The sequence below is a fragment of the Dermacentor albipictus genome, chromosome 3 (assembly GCF_038994185.2).
Source record: "Dermacentor albipictus isolate Rhodes 1998 colony chromosome 3, USDA_Dalb.pri_finalv2, whole genome shotgun sequence".
NCBI lineage: Eukaryota > Metazoa > Arthropoda > Arachnida > Ixodida > Ixodidae > Dermacentor > Dermacentor albipictus.
In genome coordinates, this window is record NC_091823.1 from 55288413 (window position 1) to 55308712 (window position 20300).

Below are 20300 nucleotides of genomic sequence, written 5' to 3' on the forward strand. Positions count from 1 at the left end.
TCTGGCTGCGCCCGACCATCAGTAACGAAATGCCAGACGAAACTAAATCGAGGCTTGCCTTGCTCTGTTGCCAGCTGACACAGGGCCGTTGAAGTAGCCAAGCGCCGTGAAGGCGATTCTTAAACGAATGCCTTCGTTTACACTGTCTCAGTGAATGGCAAAGAATTATGCCACTGGTTTAGCTACTTAGGCATTTTCAACAAGAGTTGGCATAGTCACATGCAAATATTGCCAAAGAAAATAAAATGGCAATGACATATCTCATAGTCTGACTCACAGGGGTGGGATGTATAGGTTTAGAAATATAATCTTCTAGGGTTGACAGGCATTTCACAAACAGTTGACACCCAGTCACTTCAAACAAGGGAGTCATGCAAACTCTCACATAGCATGTCGTTATCCTTCATTCATTTACTAAATTAACGCTGTTAACGCTGTGGAGAAGCAGGCGACATATTGTACGTGTTGCCAACATTTACAGTTCGCAATCATTAAATAAATCAATAATAACATTTTTACCGCTACGCACAAAATTTGTCAATTTCATCAATTGTTCCTTACGTGCTTTTAACGTCTAGGTAATTGCACCTCAACAAGCAACGTCCTTTATTGCTTATTTTGCAAGCTCAGCTTCCTATTAACGGAGATTTCAATTTGGGCATTGTGCCCCGTGTATGGAAAAACAACCATTTTTGCAGGAGATATCCTAAAACATGGCTTATAGGAGCTGTCACTGTTACGAAAACAAATATGCAGAACACAGGAATGAGCGCCTTCAGATTTCCTTAGCCATTCCCTTAACTTGATGAGATGCTGTGATTTCAGCGAAGTGTGTGCGGCAATATCGTACTACATCAAGCGCACCCTTCTCCGCTCGAGTGAACTTCGTGTATCTAACAAGGTTGTACAATTAATAGTTTGGAAGCTTTGTTAACCTGTCAATTAAACCACGTATCTGTAGGGTTATGCGTTACTTATAACGACTGCACAACAAGAATAATTCGCATAAAAGTATTGACAGCTTACGTAATTCTCTGTATACATTTACTTACTGGGAACACAAATGTATAGGGAACAGTCTTTTTTAAGATACTGTAAATGTCCTATGCAGGTGTAAGTATTCGTATTATTTTTGTGCTCGTCCTGCTTGACGACGTTAAAATCAGAATATCTTCAAACCACAAGCTTAACTTCTAAAATTTAAGAGTTGCTGCTAATCTCCTAATCATACGAACATCTAAGCAGAGAAATCAGCCATAATTATCCACGCCAGAATATGAAAAATAATAAAACAATAGCTTTCGTCAGATAATTGTTCAGCGTTGCGAGGGATTGTGGGAGCCGTGGTCACTTGATTCTCCAAGAGACATCATGGAGACGGCAGCGCACGCCACTCCGATAGTGGACCTCCACTTTAATACTGCAATTATATAAAATTAATGGTTTTTCGCATAATAAACTCAAGCTGTTTAGATCAGCCTAGAAGAAAGTTAAAAAGGTTTACTGACTCAGACGCTCTGCCCCTGTTTAAACTGCTGCAACGTTTCTTCGCCTGGCATTTCCGGCAACCTTTCCTTTTTTTCAGCACTTAGCTATGTCTTTTCGCTATGGTTACATTGTTGCCACAGAAACTCTACACCCATGACCAAACTAGGTGATGAAAGAGTTTCCACTGTCAAAGGTGGCGCCATGGTCCTGGCCCGTATTCACAAGAATCTCTTACGCTAGAAATGTTCGTAAAAACAAACTGCAAATAGTCTTGATGCGGAGATATTATTAACAAAGGCATTCAGCAAGTGGCAAAGGTGAGTTTTCTGTTACAAGCTTTGTGAATTCGGCCCCTGCTTCAGCTGTCCTTTGTAACTTCTTTCCTCAATTCGGAAGAAGCTTTGCGAGGTTGCTGAAGTTGGAATCAACAGTGGTATTTATTACGACGACGGGAATATATCCCGTCGTCGTCGTCGTCGTCGTTGTCGTCGTCGTCGTCGTCATCATCATCATCATCATCATCATCATCATCATCATCATCATCATCATCATCTTTGTTGTTGTATCCCACTTCGGTATCGCCCACAGATCTGCCCGCGTCAGCGCACTTCTGAATCTGGCTCTTTTTATCGCTATTCATTTTGCTGTATGTGTGCCTGATCGTGCGAATGTGAATAACATTGCTACTAAGAAATTAAATTATGGGGTTCTAAATGCCAAAACTATTATTATTATACAGCTCACATTCTTCTTATTTAGTTTACTGTACCAAACAAGCTAAGACATGCAAAAATCCCCTTCAAGCGCTACCTTGGCGTGCGTAATAGTCCACTCCAAAACAATGCTTCGAAATCAGAAACAATGATGAAATAATTGATATTTGAAATCTGTCGCACACAGCTTGAAACTTCTGATTCGGCCTGTGCTGCAAGATTTAATAATATTTGAACAGTAGTCTGGTAAAATAGACCCGCTGGGTGTTCAGTGTTGGAGCCAGTATGCCATCAAGCATACTGGCACCGTATTTTTCAAGGAGCTATATAGGTGCTTTCCAAACATGCTAGATGTGAAACACGTATGTTCTCATATATGACGTTCCTATAGTGAATTCTAGCGTTAAACACACATAAATATGAAAAAAAATTTGCAATAGTTCTGAATCCATTCTGTGGTTGAACGCTTTTTTTATTATTATTTAGAAGTCGCAAGAAATGTGCTGACATTAAGTATTCAATGCACAGAACTATTTTACGCCCAATGGAAAGCTTTTTTTATGAGTATGTGTATGTACTACAAGGTTTCTGTGATCACTGTTGGATAAACCTCTCTTTCGTTCTATGCGGAAGAATGACAGCACTAATCCTTTTGACTTTTGTTCTTACCTTGTTTTTGTTGGCTCCAGTGTCCGAGGACGGCAGCCGCCAGTTTGCAACCATAACCAGCAGCTCCCACTCCCGCGTGCTGGAGAATGGCTCGCTCGTCATCAATGAAGTTGAGCGCTCGGACGCCGGTCGCTACCTGTGCCAGATTCAGAATGGTGTTGGTTCTGGCATCTCAACCGTGGTCAAGCTCGACGTGCACGGTACGTTCCAATGCGTAGCCAAATTTTAGTCATCATCTTCTTTAGTGTGTCGACCAATTGTTTCATAGTTACTGAGGTTTCCGTCTATTTTCGACGCTAGCAATTTTTTTTGGTTATGGTGCAGTACCCAGACGCGCAGAAATCTAGAAAAAGTGCTCTGTTTATTGAGAGTTCGTTACACCTGCAGCACCGGCTGTTACTTATAGGTTCCCTAATTTTCGCAACTCATTATGTTTCTGTTTCACCAACTGCCGATTATGCATTGCTGATATACTTTCGACAAGAGGTACTAATTCTTATAATACATCTGACACCAATATACGCCAATCAAAGCTATGAGATGAACCAGTGAGACTTCGGCATTGCTGTCTAATGTTATCGGGTGTTATCAGGTAGGAGCACCGGCTTCGGCCTGTGGCTTACAGAGTGCAAGAGCGTGAATGTTCATTAACCTTTGTATTGAGGAGTACCCTACGCCAATGTTGCTCCTCAAGGCGTATGGAAAGTTTATTGGAAGCACTGCTTCGTAGATTGTCCAGTCAATGTAGCACGTGAGCTGAGCGTTTACCGCCTCGAGATCCCAAGTGCACATTTTCGAAAGGATGAAACTGATGTCTTCAGTTAAGGAGGTCAGCAATGCTTTGTGTTTTTTCCCCATGTGGAGAAGGTAAAGCTCAAGTTGAAAATGTAGCCAGAGAACACAATGTCGAGAACAATGGTGGCATGATGACGGCAGCGTAACGGAAAGGACGGACAGGCGGACGGGCAACCTCGTGCATGCGCTGGGCTACTGTCGCAGCGCCCCTCCTCCCCCCATAAGAGAGAGAGAGAGGCTGCAATGCGAGCGGGTACGACATCAAGAATTGCACAAGAATCTGGCTTCATAGCTTGTAGCGGTTCTAGAAAGTGGGTCACCGCGCAACAACAGCAGCAACAGCACCAGCACTGAACTTCATCGGCATTATGGGAAAGTTCACGGCGCCGTACTGTACTGTCAACATGTCCATTTATTCCATACGTTTTTCATTCCTGTCTTTATTTTCAACTTCTCTTTTGTTTCTTTCTTTCTTTACTTCTGAAGTTAACATCTTCAACATCGAAGCCCAATGTCAGGAGACGTCTTCCAATTATGCCAGCACCCTGTTTTCCATTCCCGCGTGGGTTCCATTTGTTTGATGCGGAGAGTAAAATGTTCTAGCTCCTTACAGAACGACAGAGATGGAAGGCTGTAAAGGAAATTGCCCATCTTAGACGAAACGACCGAAGACCCTTCGGTCGTGGGGACGTCCTTCTAGTTTAAAGCCGTATACGTTGACATTAAATGGGGGCTCAAGGAATGCGCTGTGCCGACTGCAAGTAGGTCCCATGACGCGCGGCGACGGCTGTTGTGGTATTGACGGCTGGCCGCCCTCTCAGAAACAAGACCCATCGGATTCCCAGTCGTTCTGGCAAGTTTATATTGCTCACTTAAACTGATTACAATCGCCCCCTTCCTTGTTCGTTTCTTTGTGTTTTGTTGGTGGGTCAACTTACCGCGTTTAGGAAAGAGAGTGAGGTTGTGCGTTCGCTGGCTCCTCTCTTCCTGCTTGCTCAAGTATATTGCTCGTACTGTCTATTGCCACGTTAGTGCCCCATAAGCAGCAGTTCTTACGACTGTCTCTAAGTTTGCCAATGTTGACGAGCATCTCTCTCTGTGCGTCGTCGCTTCCTTCATAGCACGGCCATTGCGAGGCAACCCTTCTGCACGTACACGGGAAATGGCAAACGCGGAAGAAGAGACACTGCGGAACCGTTTCCACGCATTTACGACTCTGCGACATCTCTTCCAAAAATGTTACGGGATAAAAATTGCACTAAGTCGCGACTTTCTCGCCAAACCCTTTCAAGTTTGCTAAGTGTTGCCACGTACATGCGTCGCGCTTGCTGTTTTTTTTTTGTTCGCTACATGTTTGTGCGTTTTACATCAATGACGTCGACGGTTAATGAGTTTTGTTAGGCTCAACTGCGGCAAAAGTACTCTTGCACATCTTTCATAGTGAGTACTGATACTAGTTAAGGAAATAGTAGATGTTTTCCTACTCGTTGAATAAAACGTGGAGTGGATTTTTATTCAACTTTCCTACAAGCTCACTGAGCATAATGAGGCTGCGTAAGTCAGAATGAACGCTTAAATAAGAAAATGAATGCCTGAACAGAGCGCAGAAAATAGTATTGCGGCGCAATATGATCAATAAAAATTATGACTGGTGGCTACAACTAGATTTAAAATGTAACACAGATAGGAAGAAAATATGCGCAAACACCGTTAGTTTTGACACAACCATCGTAGTAGTGGATACAACGCCGCTCGGTCGCATTTCGGAAAGCGATGTTGGACTTGCACTCCAGTAAGTGAGTGTTGAGCTCTGTACGCTAAATGAGCCTTTCTACTGCAACCTAAACCATTCTAACATGGTCCCAGCAGGCAGGTTCCGACGGCCGTTGAACGCTAACATAATCTTTGGTCCCAGTAAACTTCCTTTTGAGACCATGCAGCACATGAACTCTAATAAACTCTGTTGAACGAAGTGTATTTCTCGTCTCTGTCTTTCATCATGTGGACAGTTAGACTGACGACTCTGAAACACATGATCCTGCCGTAGGTCGCATAGACACCTCGTCAAGGTGACTTCACATGTCTCTTCATTAAAAAAAATGATTTTAACGTAAGAAAACGAGGCACAATGTCACATTGTAAAGCACTGGATCTAACAAACCGAGGAAGGGTGAAGCGCATAGCGATGTAAACGAAAATCCATTCTGCAGTGCCATATAAATAAAGGAGACCGTCTTCCTTCGAGAACAGCAAATAGCAATCATCATCATTAGTCTAAAGGTTGCCACATGCTTCGCGAAAACCTGTAAGATGGCTTCTTATTGCACGAGATAGAAAATTAAGGAAAGCTCCTTATGTGTTACCGCACGGTGACTTGTAAGTTCCGATAAGGAAGAAATTTTCGCATGCGGAAGAAAAGTTTGACATCAAACTTCCGTGAATGGTACAATGTGATCTTGCTTAGAAATCATTTTCCCCCTGATGTAGATATTGCTACACTGGTGCATTCTTGACAACGCGGGTAATGACGGAGTAAATGGGAATTCTCGGCACCTGTAACTGTACCGTACATGTGGGTTTTTTTGTTCTTGTTTTACTCATATGGGAAAAGAATATGGATGAAAAATAAGCTACATTATCGCCTATGCTTTGTGTGGCGCAGCACCAAACGTCGTTTGCCATTTCCGCTCTGATACGCCCCGCTCTATAATGGTGGTGAGAACAGCCGCTGTTCTTCCTCGAATATTACCTAGGATATCACCCTGTCGTCACGTGATCTGCCAGAGATATCTGCATAATGGCGCGCTTATATAGCTTAATGTAAAAAATGCCACTGAAAATGTTCCGCAAGGTGGAATAGTGTCAAAGAACATAAGGCATCACAGAGGTGAAAATGGCGCCGTATAGGTTCCTTTGCAAAAGGTGTCGATTTGCGTGAACTGTTCTTATGATGTACGTTTTTAGCAAGAGGGAACCTTCAGGCAGAATCAGCGAGGCCCAGCTCAAGCTGTCGCAGATGCTGTTGGTGAAACAGGGAAAGAAAGCAGAGAGGGGAAAAGACAAAGATAGGGGGGTAACCACATAGAAAATCCGGTTTGCTTTGTGCACTGAGGAACAGCGCGATGGGAGGCAAATTGAAAGGAAAATAAAAGAAAGAGAGTAAGAGATCACATAGGTAATGGTCAAAGCGAACAAAATTATAACACAACTTGCTGGAATCTGAATAGGACCAATGGTGTATGCTGAAATCTCGAAAGGGGTGTGGTGTTGGCCAAACAGCAGCTAAATAGCACTAGCATGTGTTCAATAGGACGTTATAAAGCATGAACCGCTCTTCAGAGAAGAAACACACACCGTTGAGTTAGTGAAGATTATCAAGGCCGCACAATTCCCCTAGAACATACGTCAGCATTGAGGGGATTATGATTTATAATATTTTTCTATTTTATTTTTTCATTATATTTACATAAAATGCCCTAGGGGCATATGACAATGATAGGAAAGGGGGGGAGGGGGCAACGCAGACTGAAAAGCACAACGTGTATAATAAAGCAAGGTCATCAAATAGTGCAGAGAGTATGAGATGAAATCAAAATCACGCGCCTAAATACACATGAGTAAATGCCGCATCGTAACTATATATGTAAAAAGTATAAGGTTGGTATACATGCGTGCAAAACGTCAGAGCCTACACATACTTTTTAAGTTGTAGTTATTCTGATTAAGATAGCCCAAAAATTCTCCATATTCGTGCATGAAAGTCTCAAGGTCAGTAACTGAAGGAAAAATTTTTGAAGGAAGTTTCATACTGAAGGCTTAAGTAAAGATAAAGGCATCAGATCCGTGCGCACGAACGGGGCATCAACCTTAAGTCGTGAAAAATGCGTGGCACTATCATTCCCGTCTGTTTAATTCCTCCTATTGTGTAGTTTTATACGAAGTTCGAAGTTTATTTACTCTCACGACAATACATCAGAACGTGGCTTGAAAGTCTTCGAGTTAGTTGAACTGTAGTAAAAGTTCTGACAAAAATATTAGGCTGGAAGATTTTAAAGCAATAGCTTTCTTTAGCTACTCCGACCACTTTGCATGGTTGGACGATCTCGCTCAATAAACAGTGACACCCATGCAGTGACCCAAGTTGTCTATACTAGCTTGGGCTCTTACGTGTGCAGGCTGCTGTTTTTCCGAGGAGACAACATGGGCCACTGGGTATCTGCCTGAGCACATAAATTACTGCTGGCTACTGTATGGTAACATATTTATGTATATTAGACAACATGTTTATGTTGTATATTAGACAACATGGGTCACTGGGAACGTGATATTGCTCTGAGACCATTCAATCGCCCACAGTGGATGTGCCAAGGTGGCACGAGGGGTATGTAGCCATAAATATATAATGTGACAGCGCCCTCGCCCCTCTCCCATCCGCGACAGGCACCTCCTCACCCAGCGTGGTCACTTGATCGAGAGCCATTGTAGTGACGTGCAGCCAGGATACTAGGGATAGTGCTGGATGCTACGCAGCTTTAAATGGGGTGTAGTGATTACAACAAGAAATACTGTGTCCTGGTATATTTCGACATTGTGGTTCGCAGCGAGACGGCCACTTCCCGTGTCTGCTGATGTGACCTTGAGGTTTCGTGATTTCATGGACGGCACGCGCATACTGAGCAGCTTACGCAAGAAAGCACTGGCCGATTTTTACAATATTCTTCGATGATTTCTCCGACAATATTTTAGGACTGCAGGGCCAGTTGCACGGCAAGTTCAGCAATTTCGCCATCCTTTGATTCCGCCGCCAAAACATTCCTGTGTTGCGTCGTGCCCTACTTACGGTTGTGTGCACATTAACTTCTTTGCCGTAGGTATATATATATATATATATATATATATATATATATATATATATATATATATATATATATATATATATATATATATATATATATATATATATATATATATTTAGAGCAGTCGTGGAAGGAGCTTTGTGAACAGAGCAAGAAAAAAGAAACAACCAACAACCTTTGCTATCGAGCTTATCCGCCAACTACATTGATTTGGTACACTTCGACGTAAGTCTCTATTTGTTTTGTGTATACCACGGAACTGAAGGTATCGCCATCCACTTCGCACGTATCACTTTGGTGCCTTGCGCAATAATTTTTCCGCACCACCACTGCAGGGCCCTCAATATCGAATCAACGTCTGCACCGTTGCCTCACCGCTGACTGCAACTGCCTGCAGCTGGCGTCCGACTGGGCATCGGGGTGATTATCTACAACAGAAATACATCAACCGGCTTTTGGGATGAAGCGTCCACGCTGACGGATACGTCGCGTCCTACACTTCGCTTGGTTAGATGCCGCTCATTGATCCACCGGGAGCGCCTGCCGGCTTGTACCGCACACGGTTGCCCTGCAACAGCGTCGCCGCATGGCTCGATGCACCGAAACACGCAGACCGGCGAAGCGAAAGCTGCACGCTTTGCCGACGCCGCCCCCTGATGGCTCGAAGCTAACGGCGAAAAGCGACTCATACGGCGATCTTATAGAGCAGCCGAACGAACGCAAAAAGAAAATAGCTCGAGGCAGACCAACAGTACCGCCTCGCTCTCACGATTTAGAGCTCTGCGTTTCGAGTAGGAGCCCCTAATTACGACTCTTTCTTCGAAACACTTGCCAGAGGTGGAACAGCGTCGGCAAGATGGATGACTGAACCTGCCACGAGGCCTCCGTTAAGCGATCGTTATAGAAACATCTTGATGTTGAACTGCACGCAACAGCGTGCAGCACATGCTTCCCTGTTTTGTTCCGCAGTGCAAAGCAAAAAAAAAAAAAATGTTTTCTTGCCGTAGTGGTAACCGAAGCAAGATTCCCGTCGGTTTTGCTGGTAAAACCTCTGCTGCTCTTTCTCTGCTTGGGTGTATCGACGGATGGCTAATACAACCTCGGTCAAATAAGCAAAGAATCACCCATCGCGCGTGATTATTCAACGACTCCATTAAAAGTGAATTATGGAAAACGATAAGCTCTAGCTAGAACGAGCTTCACTATCATAAGCCCATTAGTTAGCCCCTTTTTTTTTATTCGTGGCAGTACCTAGTTTGCTACAGGTTTGCAGGACAAGAATATTATTTATATATATATATATATATATATATATATATATATATATATATATATATATATATATATATATATATATGCAGTTTTATGTGCCAAAACGACCTTCTGAATATGAGGCCCGCCGTAGTGGACGACTCCGGAAATTTCGACCACCTGGGGTTCTTGAACGTGCACCTAAATCTAATTACCAGGGTTTTTTCGCATTTCCCCCCATCGAAATGCGGCAGAATCAATCAATCCCGCGACCTCGTGCTCAGCAGCTCAACACCACAGCCACTGAGCAACCATGGCGGGTATGTTATATATATATATATATATATATATATATATATATATATATATATATATATATATATATATATATATATATATATATATATATATATATATATATAACATACCCGCCATGATTATGCTTATATACATGTTTCCACACGATTTATTATAGAATCACCTTGCCCTTCTCTGGTTTTGATATTTTTTACTTCACTTTGTCGTATAATTTTTCATTTATTGTTATTTTATTTTTCGTACACCCATAGACTTAGTACAAAAAACTGCTTGCCCGCAATCCCAGAAGATACCAGCTGGGCAAGGAATGCAATGGCAGATCGCGAAACTCAGAGTTAAGTGGAGGTCACAGCGTGGGTGCCATATAACGAAGCGGGGCTGTATTGACCGTATTCGTGGACTCACAAAAGTTGCAGTAACCTCAAACAAAGAACAAGAGGAACACTCTTTTGGCAGCTGCGACCTCTAGCATGCTCTGTGGTAACGTGTGACCCCTTTGCCCTGCATTGTACTGGCTGCGTTTTTCCATCTTACATTTCTCACACCCCTCCCTAGTGGACGCTACTGAATGTACGCGGGTTTGTATTCATAGGCTACTTACGTTTTTCTCTTTAATTCTCTCTTTTACCTTTTTTTGCTTTAACATGCTTCAACCTTACAGAGAAAATGTGTAAACTGAGCTCTCCTTGCTTGTAATCTCACTCTTCATGAAAGCGGGAACCCGGCCGAAACGTTGTAGTTAAATGGTTGTTTTTGCTTTCCTACGTGCGACTGCTCTTTTTGCAATGTGTAACCGCCATGGTGGCATAGTGGATTTGGTGTTCCGCTCCTAAGCTCGAGGTTGCGCGACCGAATCCCAGTCGCGGCGGACGCATTTTTATGAAGACGAAATGAAAATAAAAACACCCATGTACCGTGCATGGGGTGCACGTTAAAAACCTCAAGTGGTCAAAATTAACCCGGTGTGAATGCGGGGCTGCTGAACGTAGGGTTACTTTGAGAATCCCTGGCTGCCTGCCATGCAGCAGCTCATTTTTAGTGTGCCTCTCTGTCTGCAATTTATCGTTTAATCTGAAGTACAACCAATGTTCTTTTTTTTTCATGAGGCCATTCAATTCAGAGAAAAAAAAAAAAACGTTCGCATTTATCATTTTTTTTGGCTACCTAATTAGTTTTCTCCCAATATCAACGTTTAAAAACAGTAAGCACACAACGCAGGAAACTCTTTCTTTTGAAATAATTCATGTTATTTTGCTCTATTGCATATTCTATAAAGTGTTAGATCCATCTTCTTTCTCGCGATAGCCGTGCGGTGTGCTTGCCCAAGAAGCCCCATCATCATTTTTCTGTCTCTCGGCAGCCTCCTACAAAGAGTTAATCAAATGAACCTCCTGCTACCCCCCACTTTCCTGACATCCCGACCTCCAAGCAGCACGTGCAGTGTCCACGTGCTGCTTACTTAGCCACATGCGTTGCCGCTTTGTTTAGAGAGGGTCACGTTACTGGCGTTTCAAAAAAGAAATGCTATCTCTCCATCACTCTCATTTTGCATGTGCGTCGACAACTTTCTCGCCGCAAGACCGCAGGCGCGGGATCGTTCTTCACTGGCATCATCTATCAGGACTGCTTTTTATCAGCGTAGTCCCAGACGCAAGCGTGCGTCCTCTCTCGCTGACCGTGAAAAACTCTGTCCTCGGCCAAACAGCGACCGCGGCGATTGCGGTAACTGTGTTAACTCTGAGAGCAGGGAAGTCGTTACTCGAAGCGATATCTTGGTTCAGCGGGGAATCGTGCGTTCGGCGAGGCTTCGTCGAGAGTCTGAATTCGTGGCACTGAGAGACTGCAGGCGCACTGATTCAGGTCGACTGCCGAGACACCATCAGCCTTCCATGCAGCCTACATTTCGGCACCACTTTCTCCCTCTTCAAGGCGTTTGCACATTCGACCGTTAGCGCATACATTTGATTTACCACAGGCCTACATTGAAAGCTACGAATGAGCTAAGTGAAGACAAAGATGTAGACAGACGGAGAGAGAGAGAGAGAGAGAGAGAGAGAAAGAGAGATGCAAATGAGAGAAAGGCAGGGAGGTTAACCAGGGTTAAAACCTCCGATTTGCTACCCTGCAACATGGGGAGGGAAAGGGAAAGTAAAGACGGAAAGAAGAGCGTGACAAAAATCAAAGCGTGCAAAAAATATGAAAAGGGACGGAATGGGATCACTATAGTCGTTCTAATAGGCGACTGCCACGTAAAAAGGTCAACAGAGCCTTGACCGACTTTCGGTGCGACGACAGTTCATGTTGGCATTCCAAGACTGACCGTTCTGAAAGTCGTCTGTCGTCAAGGCGTGCCAACGCGGTCGCTAGGGACAGCCGGTGCGCGCTGTATGGAGGACAACGAAGATGTAGATGTAAGGATCACACTGACTGCTGATACGCCTCTTTTTCTTCCCTCTGAGCAGAGAAGAAGGCAAGGTGACCTAGTGTACTTGGACCAACCTCCCTGGATTTCCTAAATAAAATCTTCTCCGGTGTTTTGTTCGTTACCTACAGGGCAATCTCCTTCACCAGCCGCCAGGAACCACATGAACGAGAGCATTTATTGGGATAGCAGTTTACGATCCTTTAGGAGCATTCACGCCGCGATCGTCATGCGTTCCCACTCGACAGTGCATGCGCGGCATGCATGTGGAGAGTTCTAGCAACACCTCCGAGAAATTTTCCAGAGTGAAGTTGTCCAGAGAACGGAGAATGCTTCTTAGCTGAAAAAAAAAGAGATGAATTGAAGTGGACGCACCGTCAACGCCACGCTCAATTGTCTCGATGGACCTGATAAATGTTCTGCTAGCGCCGGTCAACCTAGGCTCCCCTGCGCGAGCGTTGTTAGGTGTTTGGCAGCTGCTGTTCCTCTTACCCAGCTGGAGCTGCCTTGCCTGATGCGTCGCGATAGCTTGTCGCACCCGCGTATAGTTACAAAAACCATCCAAGGAGTTCACGCAGAAGGCTAATCCTTGCTGTCACCGCCACTGGTTTACCCTTCAGGCGAAACTGCTTTCTTGCTTATTTTGTATAGGACGATATAAAGTGCCTAAAGAACTAACGGCTGAAACTTCCCTTTGTTATGCATCAGCATTAAGAGTGTCAAAGCGGAAAAAAGTGGGGGTGTGAAGTGTTCGAAGCCAGTCACGTAGTGTATATTTACTAGCTCTTGAAAAAGTAAATCAACCAAATAAAACCGCGAATGGTGTAGGGGTGCGACCAAGCTTGCCAAGTACGCTTGTCCTACATATATATATATATATATATATATATGTATATATATATATATATATATATATATATATATATATATATATATATATATATATATGTATGTATGTATGTATATATATATATATGTGTGTGTGTGTGTTTGTGTGCGTGTGTGTGTAGAGAGAGAGAGAGAGAGAGCGCAACTGTCGGTGGCCTGCTCCGGCCCACCATCAGTTGCATTTCGAAGAGGCAGAACATGTGTTCAGTGAGCTCCTGAACAACAGTTTGCAGCGTCGTGCGCGCGATTTAAATATTTGGTTTCATGTTCAGGTCTCTTCCTATGGCACGTGCTTGAATTCGCCATACTGTTTAGCTCATTTGTAACGCCAGGCACTTAAAAGTTGCGCCTTGTTTGTTTTTCTTTTACTCCATCAGCTCACTAGCATTGGGCAATGTCGGTATAGTGATCAAGTCACTTCTATCTTTTGTTTAAGGAAGAAATAGGGACAAAAATATGGCCCTTACTTCCCTCTTTTTTTCTCTTGCTGTAATATAAACGCCCATGACAGTATCCCAAATGGGCCGACGGAAGTAGATATTAAATCTTGATTATGAATTTCTTCGAAAGCTACTTTTGTATTGAGTAGATTCGCGTAGAAGGCTTTGAAACAGGCAACGAGTAAGTGACTGCTTGAAGAACAAGAGAGATGCGAATTATCTTAATGGATTTGGTCGAGGCTTCCCATTTTGTGCTTGCAATGTAGGGCTCCTAACATTTACGAAGCGAATAACACGCTCTTTAGCAGACGATTAGATAGCGTGCCATGAAAGTGTTCGACTAAAAGTAATTCCAATAAACCTTGAGCGTGCACAACAGTTACTGCAATCTCGTTGGCTGTAAGCAGGAGGCTATGAAGGAGGAGGCTATATAAACTAGCGCTGCTGACTCCTCGGCTGAAGCATTCCTGTAACATTCCATTAAAAATCGAGTAGTAATGTCTGTTTTTTGTTGGTAAAATGTGCTCAACTTATTGGCCCAAAGGCATATGTCATTCGCGTGAACACAACCTAGGGTAGTAAATTGTACGGGGCAACCGCACATATTTCGAAGTTGTTATTTATCCGTAGATTATGTGCGACAGCGCATTCTCGGTTAACCGAGCCAACACCGTGTCTACAACGATTACAACGCTTTTTATGTAATGTTCTTCTGCTTCCAAATTTTCCATTCGCAACTTGATGTCTCATACAGGCGCCCCAATCGTCCTTCGCAACTTTGTTTAGGCGCCAAAATCTGTTCACTTCCATTGATATCGTAGCCGATGGTACGGTTCCAAAGTTTATTCATTTGGTTGAGGAAACGTTTCTCTTTAAGTTTCTTCTCACGTCTCTTCTTTGGTACGGGAGACGGGCGATGCCGATGGCAAAGCATAAAATGCGCAGCGACGCCAAACGCGCTCTCGAAGGCGCCCGGTCGGCGGGATCAATAGGAGGTTCAGAACCGCGTTTTGAATCATCTCGCATTTCTTCAGCGATATTGAATTTGAAAGGGCAGCGATACGGAACGTCACGTCACGCGGCTTCTGCACAATAACGACGCTCCTGACATTGAGAAAATAAAATTCTACGGCTTCGCAGAGACAGGACGTAAGCCCGAATGCAGGCTTGGCCTGGCCGCAGAATAATTTGGACCACCTTGGGTTCTTTAACGTGCACCTAAATGTATGTACACGGCTGTCTTCGCATTTCGGCCCCATCGAAATGCGGCCACCGTGGCCGGGATACGATCCCTCGACCTCGGGCCCAGCACTCTAACCCCATAGCCACTGAGCAACCATGGCGGGTACAAGCACTGGAACTCTATGCGGCACAGTGAATCGACAAATTACTTTGCGCTTTCAGCTACATTTCTCGCATCACAAATAGTAAACCTGTGACAGCTGTCAGAAGTTGTGGTAGCCATCGCGATATGATGTTACTACATTTTAAAAGAAATAACCCCATTGGAAATAGTTTGTGTAAGTACAGTTATCCGAGGAAACGTGCACTTCCCTGGGCTGACGCCAATACACTTCATTTGCGGTCGAAAGCGAGGACTCTCGTATAGTATATTCAAAGGGAGGAACAAACTCGATAGAACGTGCGAGGCCTTCCGATCAATAGCAAAGGCTGACACGAAAAGTTTTAGTACCTCTCACTGTAATCAATCAGCCTGAAGGACCAAAACTTTCCTATGTCTGCCCATCTGTATAAAATTGTTCTTTTCTCCCACCCGTACGATTTACTTCCTGTTACGTGGCAGCAATTGTTATCAACTCTTCGAAAATGTTTCTCATTCGCGCTGCGTTATGCGGTCCGTGATAAGCCCTGCTTTTCTTTGCTACATGAGTGAGGGACCATATTGCTTCAGGTAGAAAACCAACAACTTGTCTCTGTTGGCCTTTTCTCTATATAAATAGCTGCTATACTAGATATCATATTCTGAGTCAAAGATGCCGGAAGTGTGGCCATGTCCATGCATGGATAGTAGGATGGAAAAACTTTATTGTGAGTCCTGAGATACCAGATTATTGCACAGCGGGCCACTCCCACATTGGGATGGGCAGGCCGAGCCTGGCCGCCGCATCGTGGGCTCTCTGGACGGCCCAGATTTGGTCGGAGCTTCGCAGTGAGGCATTCCATCTTGACTGTTCTGGTTGATCTGTGCCTCGTAACGAGGGGAATCGCCAGATCATATGTTCTAAGTTAGCTGAATCGCTGCACTGAGGGAAGGTATTGCTAGTGTACGTGTCTGGATAGATCGAGTCTAATAAAAATGAGCTGGGGTATATCCCCGTCTGCAAAAGCCTGAGGGTGATTGTCTGTGCTTTGGTCAGTTCTTTATGTGGGAGCGGATAGACCCTCCTACTAATCTAAATGTGTTGCGTGACATCGTTGTAAGTGGTGGGAGAATCTCTGTTGTAGGATGTCGTGGGCCATGTCCATCGCCGGGAAAAAAGCAATTTGTAGTACACAGTAGTGCAGGTCATGACTACACCGGCCCGAGTGACCGTTCCCATCATCCGTGTACGGCCTGCCGCGTGCATGCAGGTTTCGCTCGTACTCTCGTTTCCCCTTTCTATTCCTCTTATTCATCGGCCCCATAGTAGGGTAGCAAACCGGATGCTCATCTGGTTGACTGAGCTCTCCACCTTTCCTATCCTTTCGTTTTCTCTTACTTCTCTCCAAGTCCAAGGAAGTGTCGCAGTGATGGCGTCGTCACAGTACGACGGAAATAATTAAGCCGGCACCGAGCCTCGCCTAATTCTGAGAAAGTGGGGCCTTGGGACAGGATCAGTGCTATCTATTACTGATATTGACGCAGAGAGTACGCTGTGACAAACGATACCTTTTCTGAAGAGCCAACGCTGATGTAAAACTCCTATTGTTACTTTTTGGGGGGAGCGCAGTCAGAACTACTGGCTAGAAAAAGAGCGTCCCTTCTTGTCCAGAACTCGCTAATGCAGTTTCGCCGAGTGGGCAGAGAATAACAACATTAGCGTTCCGCGAAAGTGGAAAGCTTGATGAGCTTCGAATGTTGATCACCGTACGTTTTCCGAAGAGCCTTCCTTGCAATGGAGGCGCGCAAAACGATAGCCGCTTCTATGCGGCGGGAAACTACGACGGCGCGTGAATGTTGTATTTTCCTAAGCAATGTGTCTTCCTGTACGAGTTGGTGCATCTTCTTGAATACTAAAAGACGAGCACAAAGCACGACAACATGAGGCGAAAAGACAGGAAGAGTTTCCTCCGCTCACTATGTTGTGCCTGTGGTGCTCACGATGTGTTCTGTAGAGACTTGAGAAATGCGTGCCTCCTGTAAACGCCTCCTTGTTTAGAAGTTTCTTTGCATGTTTACTGAGAGATAGAGAGAAGCTCTATTGGAAGGTAGGGACCTTTGACGTGCACCGACCTGCACAGGGAAGGGGAAGGAAACTGAAAGATTTGAATCTATTTCAATGTATGGAGAATTCTATCAATGATAATGTAGTATGCAGTTGAATTGGCACGTGCTTCTTGTTTCCTGATACTATGTGCCATGTAATGATAGTTGCTTTTCATATTTTAGTGCATCCATATCCTAAATGGCGATATTTTTACACGTGCTGGGTCTGTAGAGGGAATAAATGTTACTTCGGACACCTACCGCCGTCCGTTGACAAAAAAGAGCGTTCAAAAAAGAGAAATGTTGAGCAGCAGAGATCATAAACAAGAACAATTAAGATTATAAGCGTATTATGTATACGTATCCCGCTAAATGAGGCATGAAAATCACTCAGTATATTAACCACAAAATAACGCTCAAATTGCAATATCAATATGCTGAAGAAATTTCAGGTTAATTTTTTTTCGTATTCCTGTGGCAAAGGGAAACAACGTCCACCTAATAAAAGGCGTACAACGTCATACTGAGGAATATATTGAGACTAATAATATTGAAAATTTAGTAAGCTGGTGCGAAGTCAAAATACGGAGAACAAGACGTAATTTGTAGCGACCGAAGAGAGCATGGACCAACTTTGTTATAAAGGGGTATTTTGTGTGTTTGTTAGGAAAAAACATCTGATTGTAGGGCCCTTTAAATCTGCGCAATTCATCGGGTATGTTTTTTTTTTTTTTAGAGCTGACGTCGTGCTTACCGCTTCATCATTTGTGTGTTTCACGTCTTCCTGCGTCTTTCCTGAATTTCAATATGCCACACACACGTAACGCACGCTTATAGTGAAACTTCCTCCTATGCAACATACGAGACTTCCCTCGGCAAAGTTTTCAGTGTTGTTCATTTTTTCCGGTTTTAAATGGGAATTGGTACGTTTACACCTATACTTGGCGCATGAAATATTCTCCCATTCCTGTAGGAGATCCTTCTCTGTCAGAAGCTCCAGACAGAAACGGCGTATGTGCAATGAGCAAAGGCGAAGATGTTCCAAAGAGGGGTAGGAATATTCTAAACCTTCTCGTCTCGTACTCGCATGATTTCTGCAACGCGCAAGGCCACGGCTCTGGCGATCCCATTTTATGCCATACAAAGGCCTACACCCTGCGCCTCTTTTCCTGATCTACGATCGACCTACGAAATTGCCACACTCAAGGATGCGGCTCGGTATTTGACTGTTGAACGGCAGTTTTTTTTTGCTCTCCGTTCTTTGATCTCAGAGGCACGGTGGCTTGAAGAAAATCCGCGACCGTTATTCACAAAACTTCTTTCGCGTCTCACGATTGGCAACCGTGCCGACGATCAGTTATCGTCATCACGACAATGACTACCAGAAGTGGCGGGCACTAAAACCCGTTCATTGAAAAAAATGCTCTTACAGAAGCAGTGAGGAAGAAATAGAAATAAAAAATAGAATAAAGGTAGTGAGGTTAACCAAAATGAATGTCGAGTCGGCTACTACGCCAAAAGACTGGGGATGGGGAGGAAGGGGCGGCAAGCGGGTAGAGCAGATGAAGAGAAACAAATGAGGGATGCTCCTGAGAACGACTCCAGCCTTCCATGCAGACCCGATGCATTGGAAAACGAAGCACACTGGTGTTTTCAGCGCAACTAGAGCTGATGGTGACTTCGACCAGGGCGTAAGATTGCGATTTTTCGTTAGGGTGTCGTCATGATGCCTGTCGAGCTTGCTGCGTATAGTGTTTTTCGCTGCGCATTAAAACGATATAACTACCACAAAGAAGGCTCGCAATCGCCTCTTCGCACGCGCAAACTTCACATTCCCGACTTCTGGCCATTTCTGTGCGGAAAAAGAAACGTCTAGTGCACACGGATCCTGTCTCTCGGTTGAGACGGATATGGCTGATTAAGGCAGTTCAAGTTTTTTGAGCGTACTAGTCATTATGCCGCATAGTAAGTCACCACTGCCTAGAGGATTTCGTCTCTATAAGTACGCACGCTCCACGTGTGTACTTTACGACAGACTTCGTTAAAACTACGCTGCCCACTGACTGCCTAACAAGAGGGTTGACAACGGTTGCAGACAGTTTCATGTGACGTTTCTAAAACTCGAGTAGTATTTCAAGTAGTGGAGGTTCAATATTAACCAAAGTGAAAGCTTGGCTTTTTTCATACGAAAGCTCCATTTGTTTCTTCTTTTTAATGCGGAAAGAACAACTGTTGTAATCATGTGCTGTTCGTCGTGTAACTCTCATCCAATGTCACAAAAGACTTCGGACGATACGATACATCAGTGCCGTCCGGGTTGATGCATTCTTTGTGACATGCATGAATCGTTCATGCCTCAGAGGATATAGCTGAAGTCTGGCTGCGCTACTCGCGTCTTTAATGGAAACAAAGCCGGCTTAGAGTGTTTTCTTCCCTTACAAAGGCGCTCAAGTTAGTCCTCAGTCTCCTAAGGTGGGCGTCCACGCAAGCTTCTTAAGCCTTCATGGTTAATTAGCTACTCGTCGGAGCAACATGCTCTCCAGGCGTCTGCTTGTATATCAAACAGCCATGGCTGGATTCCGAATACCTATTTGGTAAACATTGACGCGAATTGGAGAGCTAGTAGCTCTCGAAACATTCCTGAAATAAGGAAATAATACAGCTGCTGCACTTAAGAAGTGATAAGTACAACAACTGTAAGTCGGAAATAATAAAGGAACCCAGCTATTGTACTTAAGAGGAAGAGAGAGAGAGAAATTTACAGGGAGGCAGAGAGTTCGGCCTGAGCTATAACTTGCTCTGGCCTGCTACTCTACAAACTTAAAAGGAAGCTTTAGCTCGGGTGCTCCGATATAAACACATGTAAAAGGAGAATTCGTTTTTCTTGGCAACCACTCCACCAAAGTTGATGCGGTTTGTTGCATTTAAAAGAAAAACTTAAAATCTAGTGACTGCTTGTTTCGAATTTTTCATTTAGGTAGTATACAATTTACTAAAAATTGGCAAAAAATGCAAGTTTTCGGATATCGAAAC

The 20300-nt window shown here is 44.1% G+C and overlaps 1 protein-coding gene across 1 annotated transcript in view; it reads left to right on the forward strand.

Moving 5' to 3' along the window:
- The window catches only part of LOC135899133 (cell adhesion molecule Dscam1-like), a 101935-nt gene that overhangs the window by 13860 nt on the left and 67775 nt on the right, over positions 1-20300 (forward strand). Inside the window, exon 7 of the mRNA XM_065428404.2 lies at positions 2891-3070. Within this exon, the coding sequence (XP_065284476.2) occupies positions 2891-3070 (180 nt within the window). The remainder of the gene's footprint in view (positions 1-2890; positions 3071-20300) is intronic.